This window comes from Protomyctophum bolini (assembly GCF_963924005.1).
Source record: "Protomyctophum bolini genome assembly, chromosome: 6".
Taxonomy (NCBI): domain Eukaryota; kingdom Metazoa; phylum Chordata; class Actinopteri; order Myctophiformes; family Myctophidae; genus Protomyctophum; species Protomyctophum bolini.
The window spans coordinates 49,257,124-49,274,594 of record NC_137867.1 but is presented as its reverse complement, the minus strand read 5'-3'; the positions used below and the strand labels follow the sequence as shown (position 1 = coordinate 49,274,594).

Below are 17,471 nucleotides of genomic sequence, written 5' to 3'. Positions count from 1 at the left end.
TTTGGGTCTCTCGACGTCACCGTTTCTCAACGCTGGGTCTGGGGACCACCAGGTCTGGGTCTGGGGACCACCAGGTCTGTGTCTGGGGACCACCATGTCTGTAACTCTGAGAGTCTGGGGACCACCAGGTCTGTAACTCTGAGAGTGGAACGTATGGTTCCACTCTCAAACGGACCCTTACGGGTCTGTTTGGCTCCATTGGTTACCGTCTCAGAGCCAAATGAACAGTGTGGATTGGGGGTCCGTCCGTCCCATGGGGTCCACTAGTGCCGTCAGTGGTTTAGTGGCTCAACATTTGAGCCACTAAACCACCATCTGACCAGATTTAGCCTCTCAAGACCCCAAAACGTAGATTCAGCCACGCTGCATTGATGCACCACAGCAGAGACAACATTGTTCTACATTCTCTAAATGTGTAGAGACAAGTAAGACGCGGGAAGCGAACGCAGCTCGTACATATTTGGGTTTTGGACGTATAGCTGCTTTGGGGGACTCCATATATGGTTATGGCTGAGTCATGGTGACGTAACAGCGGGACACACAGACAGACAGGCAGACATGATCTGCTAGGTCTCATAGTTAGTGCTCACTGCGTTCGCAAACACACCCACAGAGATCTTGAGCTCTTGTAAATTAAGTAATGATTTTTCTAATGAGTAGAAGAGCCGACTCTTTACACCGCAGATATGTCGTCTCCGCCTACAGGAAATGCGTTGCCTACAGGAAATGCGTTGCCTACAGGAAATACGTTTCCTACAGGAAATGCGTTGCCTACAGGAAATGCGTTGCCTACAGGAAATACGTTGCCTACAGGAAATGCGTTGCCTACAGGAAATGCGTTGCCTACAGGAAATGCGTTGCCTACAGGAAATGCGTTGCCTACAGGAAATGCGTTGCCTACAGGAAATACGTTGCCTACAGGAAATACGTTGCCTACAGGAAATACGTTGCCTACAGGAAATATGTTGCCTGCGACCATGAGATCCGTTTCTAAATACAGATTGTGTCTCATATTTCCCCTGGACAATAAAAGGAGAAATTAGGTCATATGTGCCTCAAATATATGACATACATTTGTGTCATTGACAGTGAAGGGAAAATTGACGTCATAATGTAGACGAGCAAATCGGCTAACCAATCACGCAAATTCAGTTGTTACATAATTATGACGTAAATTTCCCCTTCATTGTCAACGGCATTTAAGGTTTCTGTTGCCACAAATGTACGTCATATTTGGCAGACATTTGACCTAAATTCTCCTTTCGTTGTCAATGGCAGATATTGAGAAATGTCGGGACAAAAGCTGCATATAGGAGCGCCCGTCAAAAAGGAAAACATTACAAGGAAGGAAGGATGTGAGGACAATAATTAATAATAATTAGGCTCGAGGAAATATGCCGTTTATTTACACATTCTCCTCTCCTGAAACATGATCTATGATTATCTAACATGAAACTATGATTATATTATATTATGTTATAGTATTATATTAGGAGGAAGAGTTTTTTTTTTCTTCAAAAAAAGTGTACAGAAAGTCCACCAGTTAATTAAGTATACCAGGATTTCACCTTGGCACCGCCCACCTGAGCTTAAGCCTCGCCCACAGCGATAATGGTTTGATACTGGCGGAGGGGATGATTTCATGTCACTAAAGTGGTGTATTTTTGATTGGGCCTTTTGACTCAAAGGCTTTCAGCTTACAAGAAACCAAAAGTACAAGACATATATTTTAATATTATAACCACACCTGGGGGGTCTATTAGAGTAATGCTAACTCCATAGACACATACACAACACCTGGGGGGTCAATTAGAGTAATGCTAACTCCATAGACACATACACAACACCTGGGGGTCTATTCGAGCAACGTTAACTCCATAGACACTTACAAAACACCTGGGGGTCTATTAGAGTAATGCTAACTCCATAGACACATACACAACACGTGTTTCACGTGTTTATGAGGTGACAGTACTTCATTAGAGCCCTCAGTGTGGTTGTTATGTCATGTGTTTATGAGGTGACAGTACTTCATTAGAGCCCTTGGTGTGGTTGTTATGTCATGTGTTTATGAGGTGACAGTACTTCATTAGAGCCCTCAGTGTGGTTGTTAGTCATGTGTTTATGAGGTGACAGTACTTCATTAGAGCCCTTGGTGTGGTTGTTATGTCATGTGTTTATGAGGTGACAGTACTTCATTAGAGCCCTCAGTGTGGTTGTTATGTGTTTATGAGGTGACAGTACTTCATTAGAGCCCTCAGTGTGGTTGTTATGTCATGTGTTTATGAGGTGACAGTACTTCATTAGAGCCCTCAGTGTGGTTGTTAGTCATGTGTTTATGAGGTGACAGTACTTCATTAGAGCCCTTGGTGTGGTTGTTATGTCATGTGTTTATGAGGTGACAGTACTTCATTAGAGCCCTCAGTGTGGTTGTCATGTGTTTATGAGGTGACAGCTAGTACTTCATTAGAGCCCTCAGTGTGGTTGTTATGTGTTTATGAGGTGACAGTACTTCATTAGAGCCCTCAGTGTGGTTGTTATGTGTTTATGAGGTGACAGTACTTCATTAGAGCCCTCAGTGTGGTTGTTATGTCATGTGTTTATGAGGTGACAGTACTTCATTAGAGCCCTCAGTGTGGTTGTTATGTGTTTATGAGGTGACAGTACTTCATTAGAGCCCTTGGTGTGGTTGTTATGTCATGTGTTTATGAGGTGACAGTACTTCATTAGAGCCCTCAGTGTGGTTGTTATGTGTTTATGAGGTGACAGTACTTCATTAAAGCCCTCAGTGTGGTTGTTATGTCATGTGTTTATGAGGTGACAGTACTTCATTAGAGCCCTCAGTGTGGTTGTTATGTGTTTATGAGGTGACAGTACTTCATTAGAGCCCTTGGTGTGGTTGTTATGTCATGTGTTTATGAGGTGACAGTACTTCATTAGAGCCCTCAGTGTGGTTGTTATGTGTTTATGAGGTGACAGTACTTCATTAGAGCCCTCAGTGTGGTTGTTATGTCATGTGTTTATGAGGTGACAGTACTTCATTAGAGCCCTCAGTGTGGTTGTTATGTCATGTGTTTATGAGGTGACAGCACTTCATTAGAGCCCTTGGTGTGGTTGTTATGTTATGTGTTTAAGAGGTGACAGTACTTCATTAGACCCCTTGGTGTGGTCGTTATGTCATGTGTTTATGAGGTGACAGTACTTCATTAGAGCCCTCAGTGTGGTTGTTATGTCATGTGTTTAAGAGGTGACAGTACTTCATTAGAGCCCTCAGTGTGGTTGTTATGTCATGTGTTCATGAGGTGACAGTACTTCATTAGAGCCCTCAGTGTGGTTGTTATGTGTTTATGAGGTGACAGTACTTCATTAGAAGCCCTTGGTGTGGTTGTTATGGCATGTGTTTATGAGGTGACAGCTAGTACTTCATTAGAGCCCTCAGTGTGGTTGTTATGTGTTTATGAGGTGACAGTACTTCATTAGAGCCCTTGGTGTGGTTGTTATCTCATGCTTTTATGAGGTGACAGTAGGCCTACTTCATTAGATCCTTTTGTTGGTGGTTTTTATGTGCAATGATGTCTTCCCTTTGTATTTAGGGTTGAAACCTTGAAAGTCAAACGTGCCAATGAAAAAAACAGTGATATAGTGAAAGCGTGGCTTCAGTTCAGGTGGACACGCCCACCAGGTGGACACGCCCACCAGGCAAACCCAATGACCCGGTGGGCGTGTCCACATAAAAACGACATTTTAACAAATACTGAACACTTTGTTGTTTTAGGGTGGGGGGGGGGGAAGAATCACAGAACTCCATCTTTAACTCCATCACAAACAACAGCGGAAAAGAAAAGTATACAAACATCAAAACGGCACACTCCACCTTCATACCCACAGTGTGCCACTTTTGGTTTTAAGAAATATAACTCCTATATTTCTGCATGTCCTCCATTTCGACCTCCGGTATGTCCGCTGCGCTGCCTTTGCTCCGCTGGTCCCGTTCCACCCGGTCCAGGAGCCTGTTGGCGGCGGCGTTCTGCGGGACCTCCCCGAGCACCAGCGTCAGGTCGTCGAGGGCCTCCGGAAAGTCTCCCAGGTTCCTGCGGACTTCGGCGCGGCGCAGCAGGGCCTTCAGGTTGCGCGGCTCCCGCTCCAGCACGGTCTGGCAGTCGCGCATGGCGTCGCCCCACCGCCGCAGCTTGATGAGCGCCTGGGCGCGGTTGTTGAACGCCACCGCCGTCGGCGCGGCGTCGATGCTCCTGGAGTAGTCGGCGAGCGCCCGCTCGTACAGGCCGTCCCGGTACGCCTCGTTGCCGCGGTCCTTCTCGTGGACCGCGCGGGCGAGCGCCTGCTCGTCGAGCCACGCCGCCGCGGCGGCGGCGGCGGCGGCGGGAGGCTCTTCTTCTTCTTCCATCGCCACGTCGCCCGAATCGACTTTCTTCTGGCGTTCCTTCTCCGTGTGCGGTCCACTCGGAGACGGGACGTTAGCGCCGCCGACCTCCACCTCTCCGCCGCGGTTCGTCTCCGAGTCGCCAGACGACGTCGTCGCCGCCACTTCCTCCACTTCCTCCACTTCCTCGTCGGCTTCCACATCCGTGAGCGGAACGACCCTCCTGTGATTGGCTGGTGGCGAGACGGAGACGTTGGTCAGGTGTGAAACCAAAACCTCCCCCAGCTCTCTCTCGGCCGCCCAGTTGTTTGGGTCGCACCTCAGCAGTGCCTGCAGGTCGTGGATGCACGCCGGGTAGTCCCGCAGGCCTTTGTGAGCCATGGCTCGTCGGTAGATCGTCTTCGGGCCTTTCTCCAGCCCGAGCGACACGTCGCAGTCCCGTTTGGCCTCTGCGAACCTCTCCAGCTTCAGGTAGCAGTGGGCCCTGTTGGCGTAGACGACAGGGTCGTTGGGCGTCATCTCCAGGCATCGACTGTACTTCGCCACAGCATCCTGGTATTGTCCGTTCTTCACAAAGTCATTTCCTTCTCGCTTCAAGGATGCGAAAGTATCTTCACCGGAGTCGTCGTCGTTCTCCTCCTCTATGAGGATTTTCTTGCCTTTGTTCCGGTGCTCTGATTGGCCTTCTCTTATCTTCTCCTCAACTTCAGCCAGAAGTCTGATAGTTTCACGCTCCTTTGGACGTTCACGAAGCAGAGATCTCAGGTCCTCGGCAGCCATCGCGAAGTTTCTCAAGTTCTTGTGAACTTTGGCACGACAGTACCGGGCCTTGACGTCGCCCGGTTCCAGCTCCAACGCCTTCTGGCAGTCGTCCATGGCACTGTGCCAGTCTTCCTGTTTAATGTGTGCCATGGCTCTGTTGCTGTACGCTGTCACAGTTGGTGTAACGGCGATACTCCTGGAGTAACAAAGAACCGCCTTCCTATAGTCACCAGCTCTGTAAGATTCGTTGCCTTTGTTCCTTTCATCGTCTGCCAAATTCTCCCGACGCAGAGTCTGCGATTTTGCGTCAACCGTGGATTCGAGCTCTGAAGGATGGCCGGAGCATGTGACGGCAGAAGGGTCTTCCATTGCAACGTCCGCATCGACTTTTTCACATTCCTTTTCGGCATTAAATTTGTCCCATTCTCGGAAGTCGCGGGGGGCGGCCTTCTTCAAGGAGTTCTCAGGTTGTGCATTCTGTCCGAGTGGAATGGAGAAAGGGCTCCGTATCGGAGGCACTTTAGGAGGCTCTTTTAGCGCCGCTTCACACTCCCTCTTTTTCTCGTCCCAGTACTGAGGGGAGGCCATGATCTCACTCCACTCCTCGTCGTCGGGGATGCTGGAACGTCCGGCCACCGGATTGTCCTTCCTGAGGGACTGGTTCCCGGGGTCCAGTCTCCGCAGGTGGTCCTCGCAGTGCCGGACCAGGTCGGGGAAAGCGCCCTCGGCTCCGGAACTCAGCCGCGTCAGAATCTTCTCCAGGTATCTGGCGTCTTTGCACCTTGCGATGTACGCGTAAGTCATGTGCTCCACGGGAATCTTTCCGTGACGGCTGTCTCCATTTAGAACGGAGTAACCTGTTTTTTCTGAAATGGGATTATAGTAACCAGGTCCTTGCATCCTTCCCTGGAAACCGAAAGTCGCAGACGAGAACAAATCTATTGGGCAACGATAGAAAACATGTAAACCTAGCGATATATTGCCATCAGTGATATCAATGAACAGGTATACCTCTTCAAATCACTGATATAATTGAATGTCGACATCTTATAGGCTGATCAAGGTTGGTCTGACGTCATTTACTACACAAACCATCACCTGACAATGCTCTCAGAAGGACAAAAATACCAATCTCTGCACCATGGGGGACCATCACAGTACTCAATGCTGTTATGAAAATCGCTGGAAAAACATATTTCTTTAATGACAGATGTAGTCACTACGACCACAAATGTCCCAAGAAACTAGCTATAGCCTAGCCACCCAGTCTGCTAGCGCTCTGGGAGAACAGAAACTAGCTATAGCCTAGCCACCCAGTCTGCTAGCGCTCTGGGAGAACAGAAACTAGCTATAGCGTAGCCACCCAGTCTGCTAGCGCTCTGGGAGAACAGAAACTAGCTATAGCCTAGCCACCCAGTCTGCTAGCGCTCTGGGAGAACAGAAACTAGCTATAGCCTAGCCACCCAGTCTGCTAGCGCTCTGGGAGAACAGAAACTAGCTAAAGCCTAGCCACCCAGTCTGCTAGCGCTCTGGGAGAACAGAAACTAGCTATAGCGTAGCCACCCAGTCTGCTAGCGCTCTGGGAGAACAGAAACTAGCTATAGCCTAGCCACCCAGTCTGCTAGCGCTCTGGGAGAACAGAAACTAGCTATAGCCTAGCCACCCAGTCTGCTATAGCGCTCTGGGAGAACAGAAACTAGCTATAGCCTAGCCACCCAGTCTGCTAGCGCTCTGGGAGAACAGAAACTAGCTATAGCCTAGCCACCCAGTCTGCTAGCGCTCTGGGAGAACAGAGCGGCTGAATTATTTGTTTTGATTAGGTGTGGTATAGTGGTGCTCGTTTGAACCACGGCTAGAAGGCTGTTTCAACCAATCAGATCGCTTCCTCAAAACGACCCGTTATATAATGCTCGTGTTGTCACAGTACTCAATGCCCTGTACGTTATCACAGTACCCTGTACGTTATCACAGTACCCTGTACGTTATCACAGTACACTGTACGTTATCACAGTACCCTGTACGTTATCACAGTACACTGTACGTTATCACAGTACACTGTACGTTATCACAGTACCCTGTACGTTATCACAGTACACTGTACGTTATCACAGTACACTGTACGTTATCACAGTACCCTGTACGTTATCACAGTACCCTGTACGTTATCACAGTACCCTGTACGTTATCACAGTACACTGTACGTTATCACAGTACACTGTACGTTATCACAGTACCCTGTACGTTATCACAGTACCCTGTACGTTATCACAGTACACTGTACGTTATCACAGTACACTGTACGTTATCACAGTACACTGTACGTTATCACAGTACACTGTACGTTATCACAGTACCCTGTACGTTATCACAGTACCCTGTACGTTATCACAGTACCCTGTACGTTATCACAGTACACTGTACGTTATCACAGTACACTGTACGTTATCACAGTACACTGTACGTTATCACAGTACACTGTACGTTATCACAGTACCCTGTACGTTATCACAGTACCCTGTACGTTATCACAGTACCCTGTACGTTATCACAGTACACTGTACGTTATCACAGTACACTGTACGTTATCACAGTATACTTGCACAGGCGAGTCTATGACATCAGTCATTCAGTCATCTCCATATTTGGGGCATAAATGATAATGTGTCTTTTCGGCCACTAAGAACTAAGCAAAGCGTGACGTGATTCCACGAGTTCCGGATGTCACAAACATATCATGCGCAGGGGAAAAACCCTGCAGGGACAAATTAGCCATTGGGCCCGTGGCCCAAGGGGCCCTTGGCTCTCGGGGGCCGTGGCCTAAGGGGCCCTTGGCTCTCGGGGCCCGTGGCTCTCGGGGGCCCTTCGGGGGAAATTAGACCGTGAGGTACTATAGGTTTGACGCCCTTCATTGGCTGTTGATTTTGTTCAATTTAGGTTAAAAAGATGATAAAGACACGGAAAAACACCAAAAATGTCGCGCACACACGCTCGCTATAGGAGGACCCTGCAAATATTACCGGCCCAGGGGCCCTCGTGGGGGTTAATCCGTCCCTGGGGAAGCCAGATAGTCTCTGGCACTATTTTTGAAAAATCGAAGAACGACTTGACATTTTTAGAATCTGATCTCGGGTCAGAATGGGGTTAATCATACCAGGGTGTGTGTCCAGTGGAAACCTCGTATGAATCTGATCTCAGGTCAGAATGGGTTAATCAGACCAGTGTGTGTCCAGTGGAAACCTCGTATGAATCTGATCTCAGGTCAGAATGGGTTAATCAGACCAGTGTGTGTCCAGTGGAAACCTCGTATGAATCTGATCTCAGGTCAGAATGGGTTAAAGTTGACAGTTATTGATGCAACAGCAGGGACTGTTGTGGTAAGTGTTAAACCTCAGTCGGTGCTTCCAAGACATTCATTTTGTTATCCCTCGTGCGGGTTTAATGTTTGTTTTTAAAGTTGACAATGAAGGGAAGATTTAGAATAATCTTGTCTCCAACACAGCCCATTAACGCATTTTGGGGCGGGAACCCCTTTTGGTGTTCGCATTACGTTATGCTTTAGCTATTGGGAAATAGCAGATCTGCAATTTTTTTTACCAGTAGTAGAGATTGTAGGTCTGCTATTTTTGAAATATCGAAGAACGACTGACATATAGAAACATAAGCTTTTTCAGAAAACTGTCGGGATGTGGAAGACATTTTTAGAATCTGATCTCAGGTCAGAATGGGTTAAATGCCATTAACCCATTCAGGCCTGACGTCGAAATAAAAAGAAAGTTCTGAAAGATATCCACACTTTTCCTGGGCTGTGTGTGCTCCAGTTGCTGTCGATTTGATCCAATGAAAGCCAATGAAACTGGTCAGATGACCAATGATATCCAATGAAATCAACAGGAACTGGAGCACACACTGCCCAGGAAAAGTGTGGATACCTATTCAAAGATTTGTGCCGCATTTTTACGATTTTTCAAAGATAGCAGACCTACAAGTTCTACAAGCTGTGAGCTTGTAGATCTGCTATTTTTCAATAGCTAACGTAGGCTATAAGAAAATGGGTTAAAGTGTAATTTATTCACTTATTTTGCTTTCACACTGAAAAACTAAATTAACTGCGAAAGAATGAACATGTCTTATAAAATGAAACAAATTGCCTGTAAATGAGCTTATAGTGGCAATATATATATACACAAGTTAAAAAAAGAAATCTTGATGAAAAACAAAAACAGGTATGTTTAAAGAACATTGGTATAGTAAAAGTATATAATTAACTACAGAAAAATGTATCGCGATTAACTACAGATAAATTAATCGCACCTTTTTTTTCACCGCGGAACGTTTCTCACTGGGCGCTTTTCTATAGTACTGAAAACTGGAAATAATAAAAAGTCACCCCATTTTGTGTTGCCTAGAACTGGAGGTCTGACAAAAAACAGTAACAATATGAAGTAAGTACAGCTTTGTGATGTCACTGAGATGTACTCGTTACTGTTACTAATTTTTTTTTCCAGACCTCCAGTTCTAGGCAACACAGAATGGGGTGACTTTTTATTATTATTTCCACAACAGGTATATTAATGACAGTAAAATGTTGAAAATGAGTGGTATCCTGTAGTCACTATTCATTGATTCACTGGGATACCAAAAAACATAAAATAAAAAAAAGGTTTCTCGCTGTTCTCAGGTTCAATATTGATATGCGATTAAAATGCGAATAATCTAGATTAATTAACTACAACGCCTCTGATTAATTAGATTTGTTTTTTTAATCGAGTCCCAGCTCTAGTTTTAACATTAACGTTACTTATAAATAATGCAGTATTGTTTCTATGGAGTCTTTGATGAAAACAAAGCCCACTATGGAACAGTGTTGTTTTCGTCGACTAAAACTAAGACGAAAAATGTTCGTCGACTATCTTCTTCCACTGACAAAAACGAATGGAAACTAAATGAAAACTATAAGCTATGGTGACTAAAACTAAGACTAAATATACTGACAATTTTGTCGACAAATAAAAACTAGACTAAAATGTTAGGAAGGGACTATAGCGGACAAGAGAACCAGTTTTATGCTTTGGTTGCATGCTGAAAATAGCAGACATACAATCTCACAACGCGTCGCGCTGCGACGTGTTGTGAGATTGTATATCTGCCATTTTCAGCATGCAAACAAAGTGTAAAATATGTCATTACAACGACATCAAGGCCTGTCAAAACACATTTTAGTCGACTAAATCAACTGTAGATTGAGTCGACTAAAATCGTATGACATTTAGTCGACTAAAACTAGACTAAACACTAAGACATTCCAGGTGACTAAAATGCGACTAAAACAAAGTGAAAACTATTCAAGAGACTATGACTAAAACTAAAATAGAAATGTGCTGCCAAAAACAACACCGCTCTGGAACAAGACTTTTATTGGGCTGTGGTTTGCACTAAGGTGGTCAATAAGATCTGGAACACCAGGAGTGATCCATGGTGATCCATCAGGAGGTCTTCATACAAATAGTAACTGAACTGAAAAAGACAGAGAGGTAGGTACCCTCACATGTTCTCCCCGTGTCCCCTAGGGTAGGTACCCTCACATGTTCTCCCCCCGTGTCCCCTAGGGTAGGTACCCTCACATGTTCTCCCCCCGTGTCCCCTAGGGTAGGTACCCTCACATGTTCTCCCCGTGTCCCCTAGGGTAGGTACCCTCACATGTTCTCCCCGTGTCCCCTAGGGTAGGTACCCTCACATGTTCTCCCCGGGTCCCGTAGGGTAGGTACCCTCACATGTTCTCCCCGTGTCCCCTAGGGTAGGTACCCTCACATGTTCTCCCCGTGTCCCCTAGGGTAGGTACCCTCACATGTTCTCCCCGTGTCCCCTATAGGGTAGGTACCCTCACATGTTCTCCCCGTGTCCCCTAGGGTAGGTACCCTCACATGTTCTCCCCGTGTCCCCTAGGGTAGGTACCCTCACATGTTCTCCCCGTGTCCCCTAGGGTAGGTACCCTCACATGTTCTCCACGTGTCCCCTAGGGTATAAGTACCCTCACAAAAAACATGCAGTAATCCTGGTCTCTAAACTGCCTCCCCCTGGCCGGCCGGGGCGCCTGATGGAGGGGAAAGGAAATGGTTGGAATAACGTGTTCCTTCCACGCGCTACGTCCAACCAGGGAAACTCCCCCCTGTCAGGTGTAAAGGAGCAACTTGGACACTCAGGCATGAAGGGAGCATGAGTTCAAGTCCGTTGCTCTCCCCTTGTCCCCCATATATGGGGACTAGGTTGGTGGAGGGTGTGTAGAGCCCAGGATCACATTAGATGATTGACACAGGGGTGAAAAATGAGTTACAAAATCGCTGCTATTTTTTATTCCTCAGGTACCCACACACTTTCTCCCACAATATCCCATTCTGACCTGAGATCAGATTCATATGAGGTTTCCACTGGACACACACTGGTCTGATTACCCCATTCTGACCCGAGATCAGATTCTAAAAAAATGTCGATTTTTCAAAAATAGCAGACCTACAAGCTCGTAGATCTGCTATTTTTCAATAGCTAAAGCATATCATGATGCTGACACCAAAATGGGTTCCCGTTCAGAATGGACGCACGCTATTGGCACCAAATTATGGCAGGGCTGTCACGATCATACAAATATAAGTTTATGATGAATCGCCACGCACATAACTGGGTGCTTGGACATGTATGAACACACGCGTCACGCATCACTACATGTCCTATACACATACAAGAAAAATCACACCCGTGTGAACTGAGTGGTGCGAGTCAGTCTACACAAGAATGTACTAACTAGGTGTCACATGGACGGACCACGAGAGAGAGAGAGCGAGAGAGAGAGAGAGATGATGCTACATGGCTTCTCTGGCACGACTTAAGAAAATACCTACATTGACAGAGGTGTTGACACAAGCCAGCGTCATATGAACCAACCAGAGAGAGAGAAAGAATTATGGCTACGGCAGGCCATGAGGAATAGACCAGTATAGAGATACAATCTTCAACACAGCCACAACACAGCAGCCGCACACTTAGTGTAGTAACACTAACTAACATCTACCAACTGTAGTGTAGATGAACATCAGTCTTCATTTTTAAATGATGGCTGTCGTCATGTGGAAGCCCAAAACCTCTAGCTTGAACTTAAAAGGCTAACTGAAGTGGCCAAGATCCACATGATACTGTTCTGTTACAACAACTCAGTTTGTTCATCGGCCAACACAACACAGACTGTAGCGTCCAATCCCAGAGCAGACACAACACAACACAGACTGCAGCATCCAATCCCAGAGCAGACACATCACAACACAGACTGCAGCATCCAATCCCAGAGCAGACACAACACAACACAGACTGTAGCGTCCAATCCCAGAGCAGACACAACACAACACAGACTGTAGCGTCCAATCCCAGAGCAGACACAACACAACACAGACTGCAGCATCCAATCCCAGAGCAGACACAACACAACACAGACTGCAGCATCCAATCCCAGAGCAGACACAACACAACACAGACTGCAGCGTCCAATCCCAGAGCAGACACAACACAACACAGACTGCAGCGTCCAATCCCAGAGCAGACACAACACAACACAGACTGCAGCGTCCAATCCCAGAGCAGACACAACACAACACCAAATATGGAGTGTGTTGCATCAATGACAAACAAATCAATCAGCTCCATATATGGGCACAAAGGGGGGACACACACACGCACGGACACACAGACATGATCTGCTAGGTCTCATAGTAAGTGCTCACTGCGTTCGCAAACACAGACTGCAGCATCCAATCCCAGAGCAGACAGAACACAACACAGACTGCAGCATCCAATCCCAGAGCAGACAGAACACAACACAGACTGCAGCATCCAATCCCAGAGCAGACACAACACAACACAGACTGCAGCGTCCAATCCCAGAGCAGACACAACACAACACAGACTGCAGCGTCCAATCCCAGAGCAGACACAACACAACACAGACTGCAGCGTCCAATCCCAGAGCAGACACCACACAACACAGACTGCAGCGTCCAATCCCAGAGGAGACACCACACAACACAGACGGCAGCATCCAATCCCAGAGACACAAACAGTCACTGACTGAACATGTTTCATTAATTGCCACCCAATCATTGCGTCCCAAAATGACAGCAACAACTTGAAGTGTTCACACAGCTTGATTTGCTTACAACACAAGCAGCAGCAGCAGCAAAGATGGATAAAAAGGGTTCGTACCTTGAGCTGTCTTCTACTTCAGTTGTAGAAGAAGGGATGGCGGCCAGCAGGGTCAAAGTTTGGAACCCACCAATGGATAGAGAGAGATAGGGCGATGTGGCGACTGTGGCTCAGGATGTAGAGCAGGTCGTCCGTGGGTCGGCGGTTCGAATCCCGGCTCCCCCTCCTGTCTATACATGTCGAAGTGTCCTTGGGCAAGAAGACACTGAACCCCCAAATTGCTCCTGATGTGCTGGTTGGTGCCTTGCATGGCTTCCGCCGCAATCAGTGTGTGAATGTGTGTGTGTGTGTGTGTGTGTGTGTGTGTGTGTGTGTGTGTGTGTGTGTGTAATGCACTATGTAAAGCGCCTTGGATAAAGGCGCTATATAAATGCACCATTTGTCATTTTAGCAGTCCTCTTTCTAGTTCATCCTCAGATGAGATCCTCCAGCAGCATCTCCAGTCTCCTCCATACATCTCCAGTCTCCTCCATACATCTCCAGTCTCCTCCATACATCTCCAGTCTCCTCCATACATCTCCAGTCTCCTCCATACATCTCCAGTCTCCTCCATACATCTCCAGTCTCCTCCATACATCTCCAGTCTCCTCCATACATCCCGCCCGGGGTCAATTGCACCGACCAGCCTCATTCAGTCTCCTGCTGGAGGCCATCTTCTCTCACCCACCCTCGGTATCGCCCCACACAGAAGCTTGTTGGTAAACGTGTTCATCCTGGTTAATGTTTAGCACTGCACGTAGCATTCTGGTGTATAGCACAGTGGGACCAGGGGACGGTATAGAGCTGGCTTCAGGGTCCAGTGGGACCAGGGGACGGTATAGAGCTGGCTTCAGGGTCCAGTGGGACCAGGGGACGGTATAGAGCTGGCTTCAGGGTCCAGTGGGACCAGGGGACGGTATAGAGCTGGCTTCAGGGTCCAGTGGGACCAGGGGACGGTGTAGAGCTGGCTTCAGGGTCCAGTGGGACGGTATAGAGCTGGCTTCAGGGTCCAGTGGGACCAGGGGACGGTAGAGAGCTGGCTTCAGGGTCCAGTGGGACCAGGGGACGGTATAGAGCTGGCTTCAGGGTCCAGTGGGACCAGGGGACGGTGTAGAGCTGGCTTCAGGGTCCAGTGGGACCAGGGGACGGTGTAGAGCTGGCTTCAGGGTCCAGTGGGACCAGGGGACGGTGTAGAGCTGGCTTCAGGGTCCAGTGGGACCAGGGGACGGTGTAGAGCTGGCTTCAGGGTCCAGTGGGACCAGGGGACGGTATAGAGCTGGCTTCAGGGTCCAGTGGGACCAGGGGACGGTGTAGAGCTGGCTTCAGGGTCCAGTGGGACCAGGGGACGGTGTAGAGCTGGCTTCAGGGTCCAGTGGGACCAGGGGACGGTGTAGAGCTGGCTTCAGGGTCCAGTGGGACCAGGGGACGGTGTAGAGCTGGCTTCAGGGTCCAGTGGGACCAGGGGACGGTATAGAGCTGGCTTCAGGGTCCAGTGGGACCAGGGGACGGTGTAGAGCTGGCTTCAGGGTCCAGTGGGACCAGGGGACGGTGTAGAGCTGGCTTCAGGGTCCAGTGGGACCAGGGGACGGTGTAGAGCTGGCTTCAGGGTCCAGTGGGACCAGGGGACGGTATAGAGCTGGCTTCAGGGTCCAGTGGGACCAGGGGACGGTGTAGAGCTGGCTTCAGGGTCCAGTGGGACCAGGGGACGGTGTAGAGCTGGCTTCAGGGTCCAGTGGGACCAGGGGACGGTGTAGAGCTGGCTTCAGGGTCCAGTGGGACCAGGGGACGGTGTAGAGCTGGCTTCAGGGTCCAGTGGGACCAGGGACGGTGTAGAGCTGGCTTCAGGGTCCAGTGGGACCAGGGGACGGATAGAGCTGGCTTCAGGGTCCAGTGGGACCAGGGGACGGTATAGAGCTGGCTTCAGGGTCCAGTGGGACCAGGGGACGGTAGAGAGCTGGCTTCAGGGTCCAGTGGGACCAGGGGACGGTGTAGAGCTGGCTTCAGGGTCCAGTGGGACCAGGGGACGGTGTAGAGCAGGCTTCAGGGTCCAGCATTCACAGCTATAATATATAGGAGAGCAGACATAAATAATATTAAATAACTTGAATTTATATACAGTAGCACCTTAAAAATCACACCCGTGTGAAGTGAGTGGTGCAACTCCGTGTGGGGGTCCCCGCAAGCCAGCCACACACACAGTGCTCAGACAGTAAACAGTAGTGCTCTGAACACGTTCTTGAGCTTAGTCCAGTTACCCTGGGTAAACATAGTACCTTTAGTCCAGTTACCCTGGGTAAACATAGTACCTTTAGTCCAGTTACCCTGGGTAAACATAGTACCTTTCCTTTCCTTAGTCCAGTTACCCTGGGTAAACATAGTACCTTTAGTCCAGTTACCATGGGTAAACATAGTACCCTTCCTTTCCTTAGTCCAGTTACCCTGGGTAAACATAGTACCTTTCCTTTCCTTAGTCCAGTTACCCTGGGTAAACATAGTACCTTTCCTTTCCTTAGTCCAGTTACCCTGGGTAAACATAGTACCTTTCCTTTCCTTAGTCCAGTTACCCTGGGTAAACATAGTACCTTTCCTTTCCTTAGTCCAGTTACCCTGGGTAAACATAGTACCTTTCCTTTCCTTAGTCCAGTTACCCTGGGTAAACATAGTACCTTTCCTTTCCTTAGTCCAGTTACCCTGGGTAAACATAGTGCCTTTAGTCCAGTTACTCTGGGTAAACATAGTACCTTTCCTTTCCTTAGTCCAGTTACCCTGGGTAAACATAGTACCTTTCCTTTCCTTAGTCCAGTTACCCTGGGTAAACATAGTACCTTTCCTTTACACAGGCAGGCAGGCAGCCAGCCACACCCATAGCTCCGTAAGGGAGTGGTTTCACCATTCAAAACATACATTAACCAAAACATGTTATTTTTCATGAATATATAGCCTAGTATTTTTATTATTTATTTTTACATTGTATGGTTTTGTTACTATAAATTGTTTGACATCGACTTACGATAATAATAATTATAGTTGAATCTACTTATTTATATCTATACCTAATTATTTTAGTATTAAAAAAAAAACATTTGCACATGTGAGCTATAGCTTGTACTTGCTCATACTTCCGTGTGACAGTCTTGTATGAAGAAGTATAGGCATTAAGCCATTCTGACCTGAGATCAGATTCATACGAGGTTTCCACTGGACACACACTGGTCTGATTAACCCATTCTGACCTGAGATCAGATTATAAAAATGTCAGTCGTGAACAATCGTGAAAATGTGCCTCAAATCTTTGAATATATTTCAGTTTCAGTTTTAACTCAAATCTTTGCTTCTGTTGAGGTCCCTGGAACATCATATTTTCAGCTGGTGGTCCGCGGCATATTACATATAGTTTGTGGGGTCCTTGACATGAAATATTGAGAACCACTGATATAGAAACATCTTTTACATTTTTTTTTTTTTTTTTTTTTAATGTCAACAGTCAGGCCTAAATGGAGGATATGATATTTCTGCCTAACAGCAAAGAAACACAATATTATTCACTTCACAGGCACAGCACACTATATCCTGACTAGTTCTTTCATTTTACTTTTTGTAAATATAATTAGTGACATGACATTACACACAAACAACAATTCACCTCCATTAACCATGAATGCTAAAGCAGCTATAATTAACAGTAGCTAGTAGGTAAGCTAACTCACCTGGTCTCTTGGGGAATGGACTCCTTTTTTTTTCCCCAAGGACGATAATTAAACTTCTCCTCTTTCTGTCACCGTCATGTCTCTGGGCAGTTTTCCAAATCCCTGACAACACTGACAACTCTCCTCATCTTCCATGAGGTGGAAGCAATTGGTACGTTTTAACTTGTTTATTTCACTGTTTTACTAACAAACAAACACGACGGAGTTTGAGTCAAACAAACACTCGTCTGTTTAGAGCAGGTGTGTGTGTGTGTGTGTGTGTGTGTGTGTGTGTGTGGGGGGGGGGGGGGGGGGGGGGGGGGAGGGGAGACCAGAGCCAGCGTGAAGCCTGTTTAGGGAGTGTCTGCCAATAACCTGCATCACAGAATAGAGTGAGTGTCTGCCTTATTATTGAGACG

At 47.4% G+C, this 17,471-nt stretch overlaps 1 protein-coding gene across 1 annotated transcript; it reads right to left on the bottom strand.

Moving 5' to 3' along the window:
- Nucleotides 1-3,904: 3,904 nt before the first annotated feature.
- LOC308317080 (sperm-associated antigen 1-like) lies at nt 3,905-6,043 on the bottom strand (the record flags this gene model as incomplete). Its single annotated transcript, XM_080765871.1, has 1 exon — nt 3,905-6,043. The coding sequence occupies one exon, from the start codon at nt 6,041-6,043 to the stop codon at nt 3,905-3,907; it is 2,139 nt and encodes a 712-aa protein (XP_080621997.1).
- Nucleotides 6,044-17,471: the final 11,428 nt, after the last annotated feature.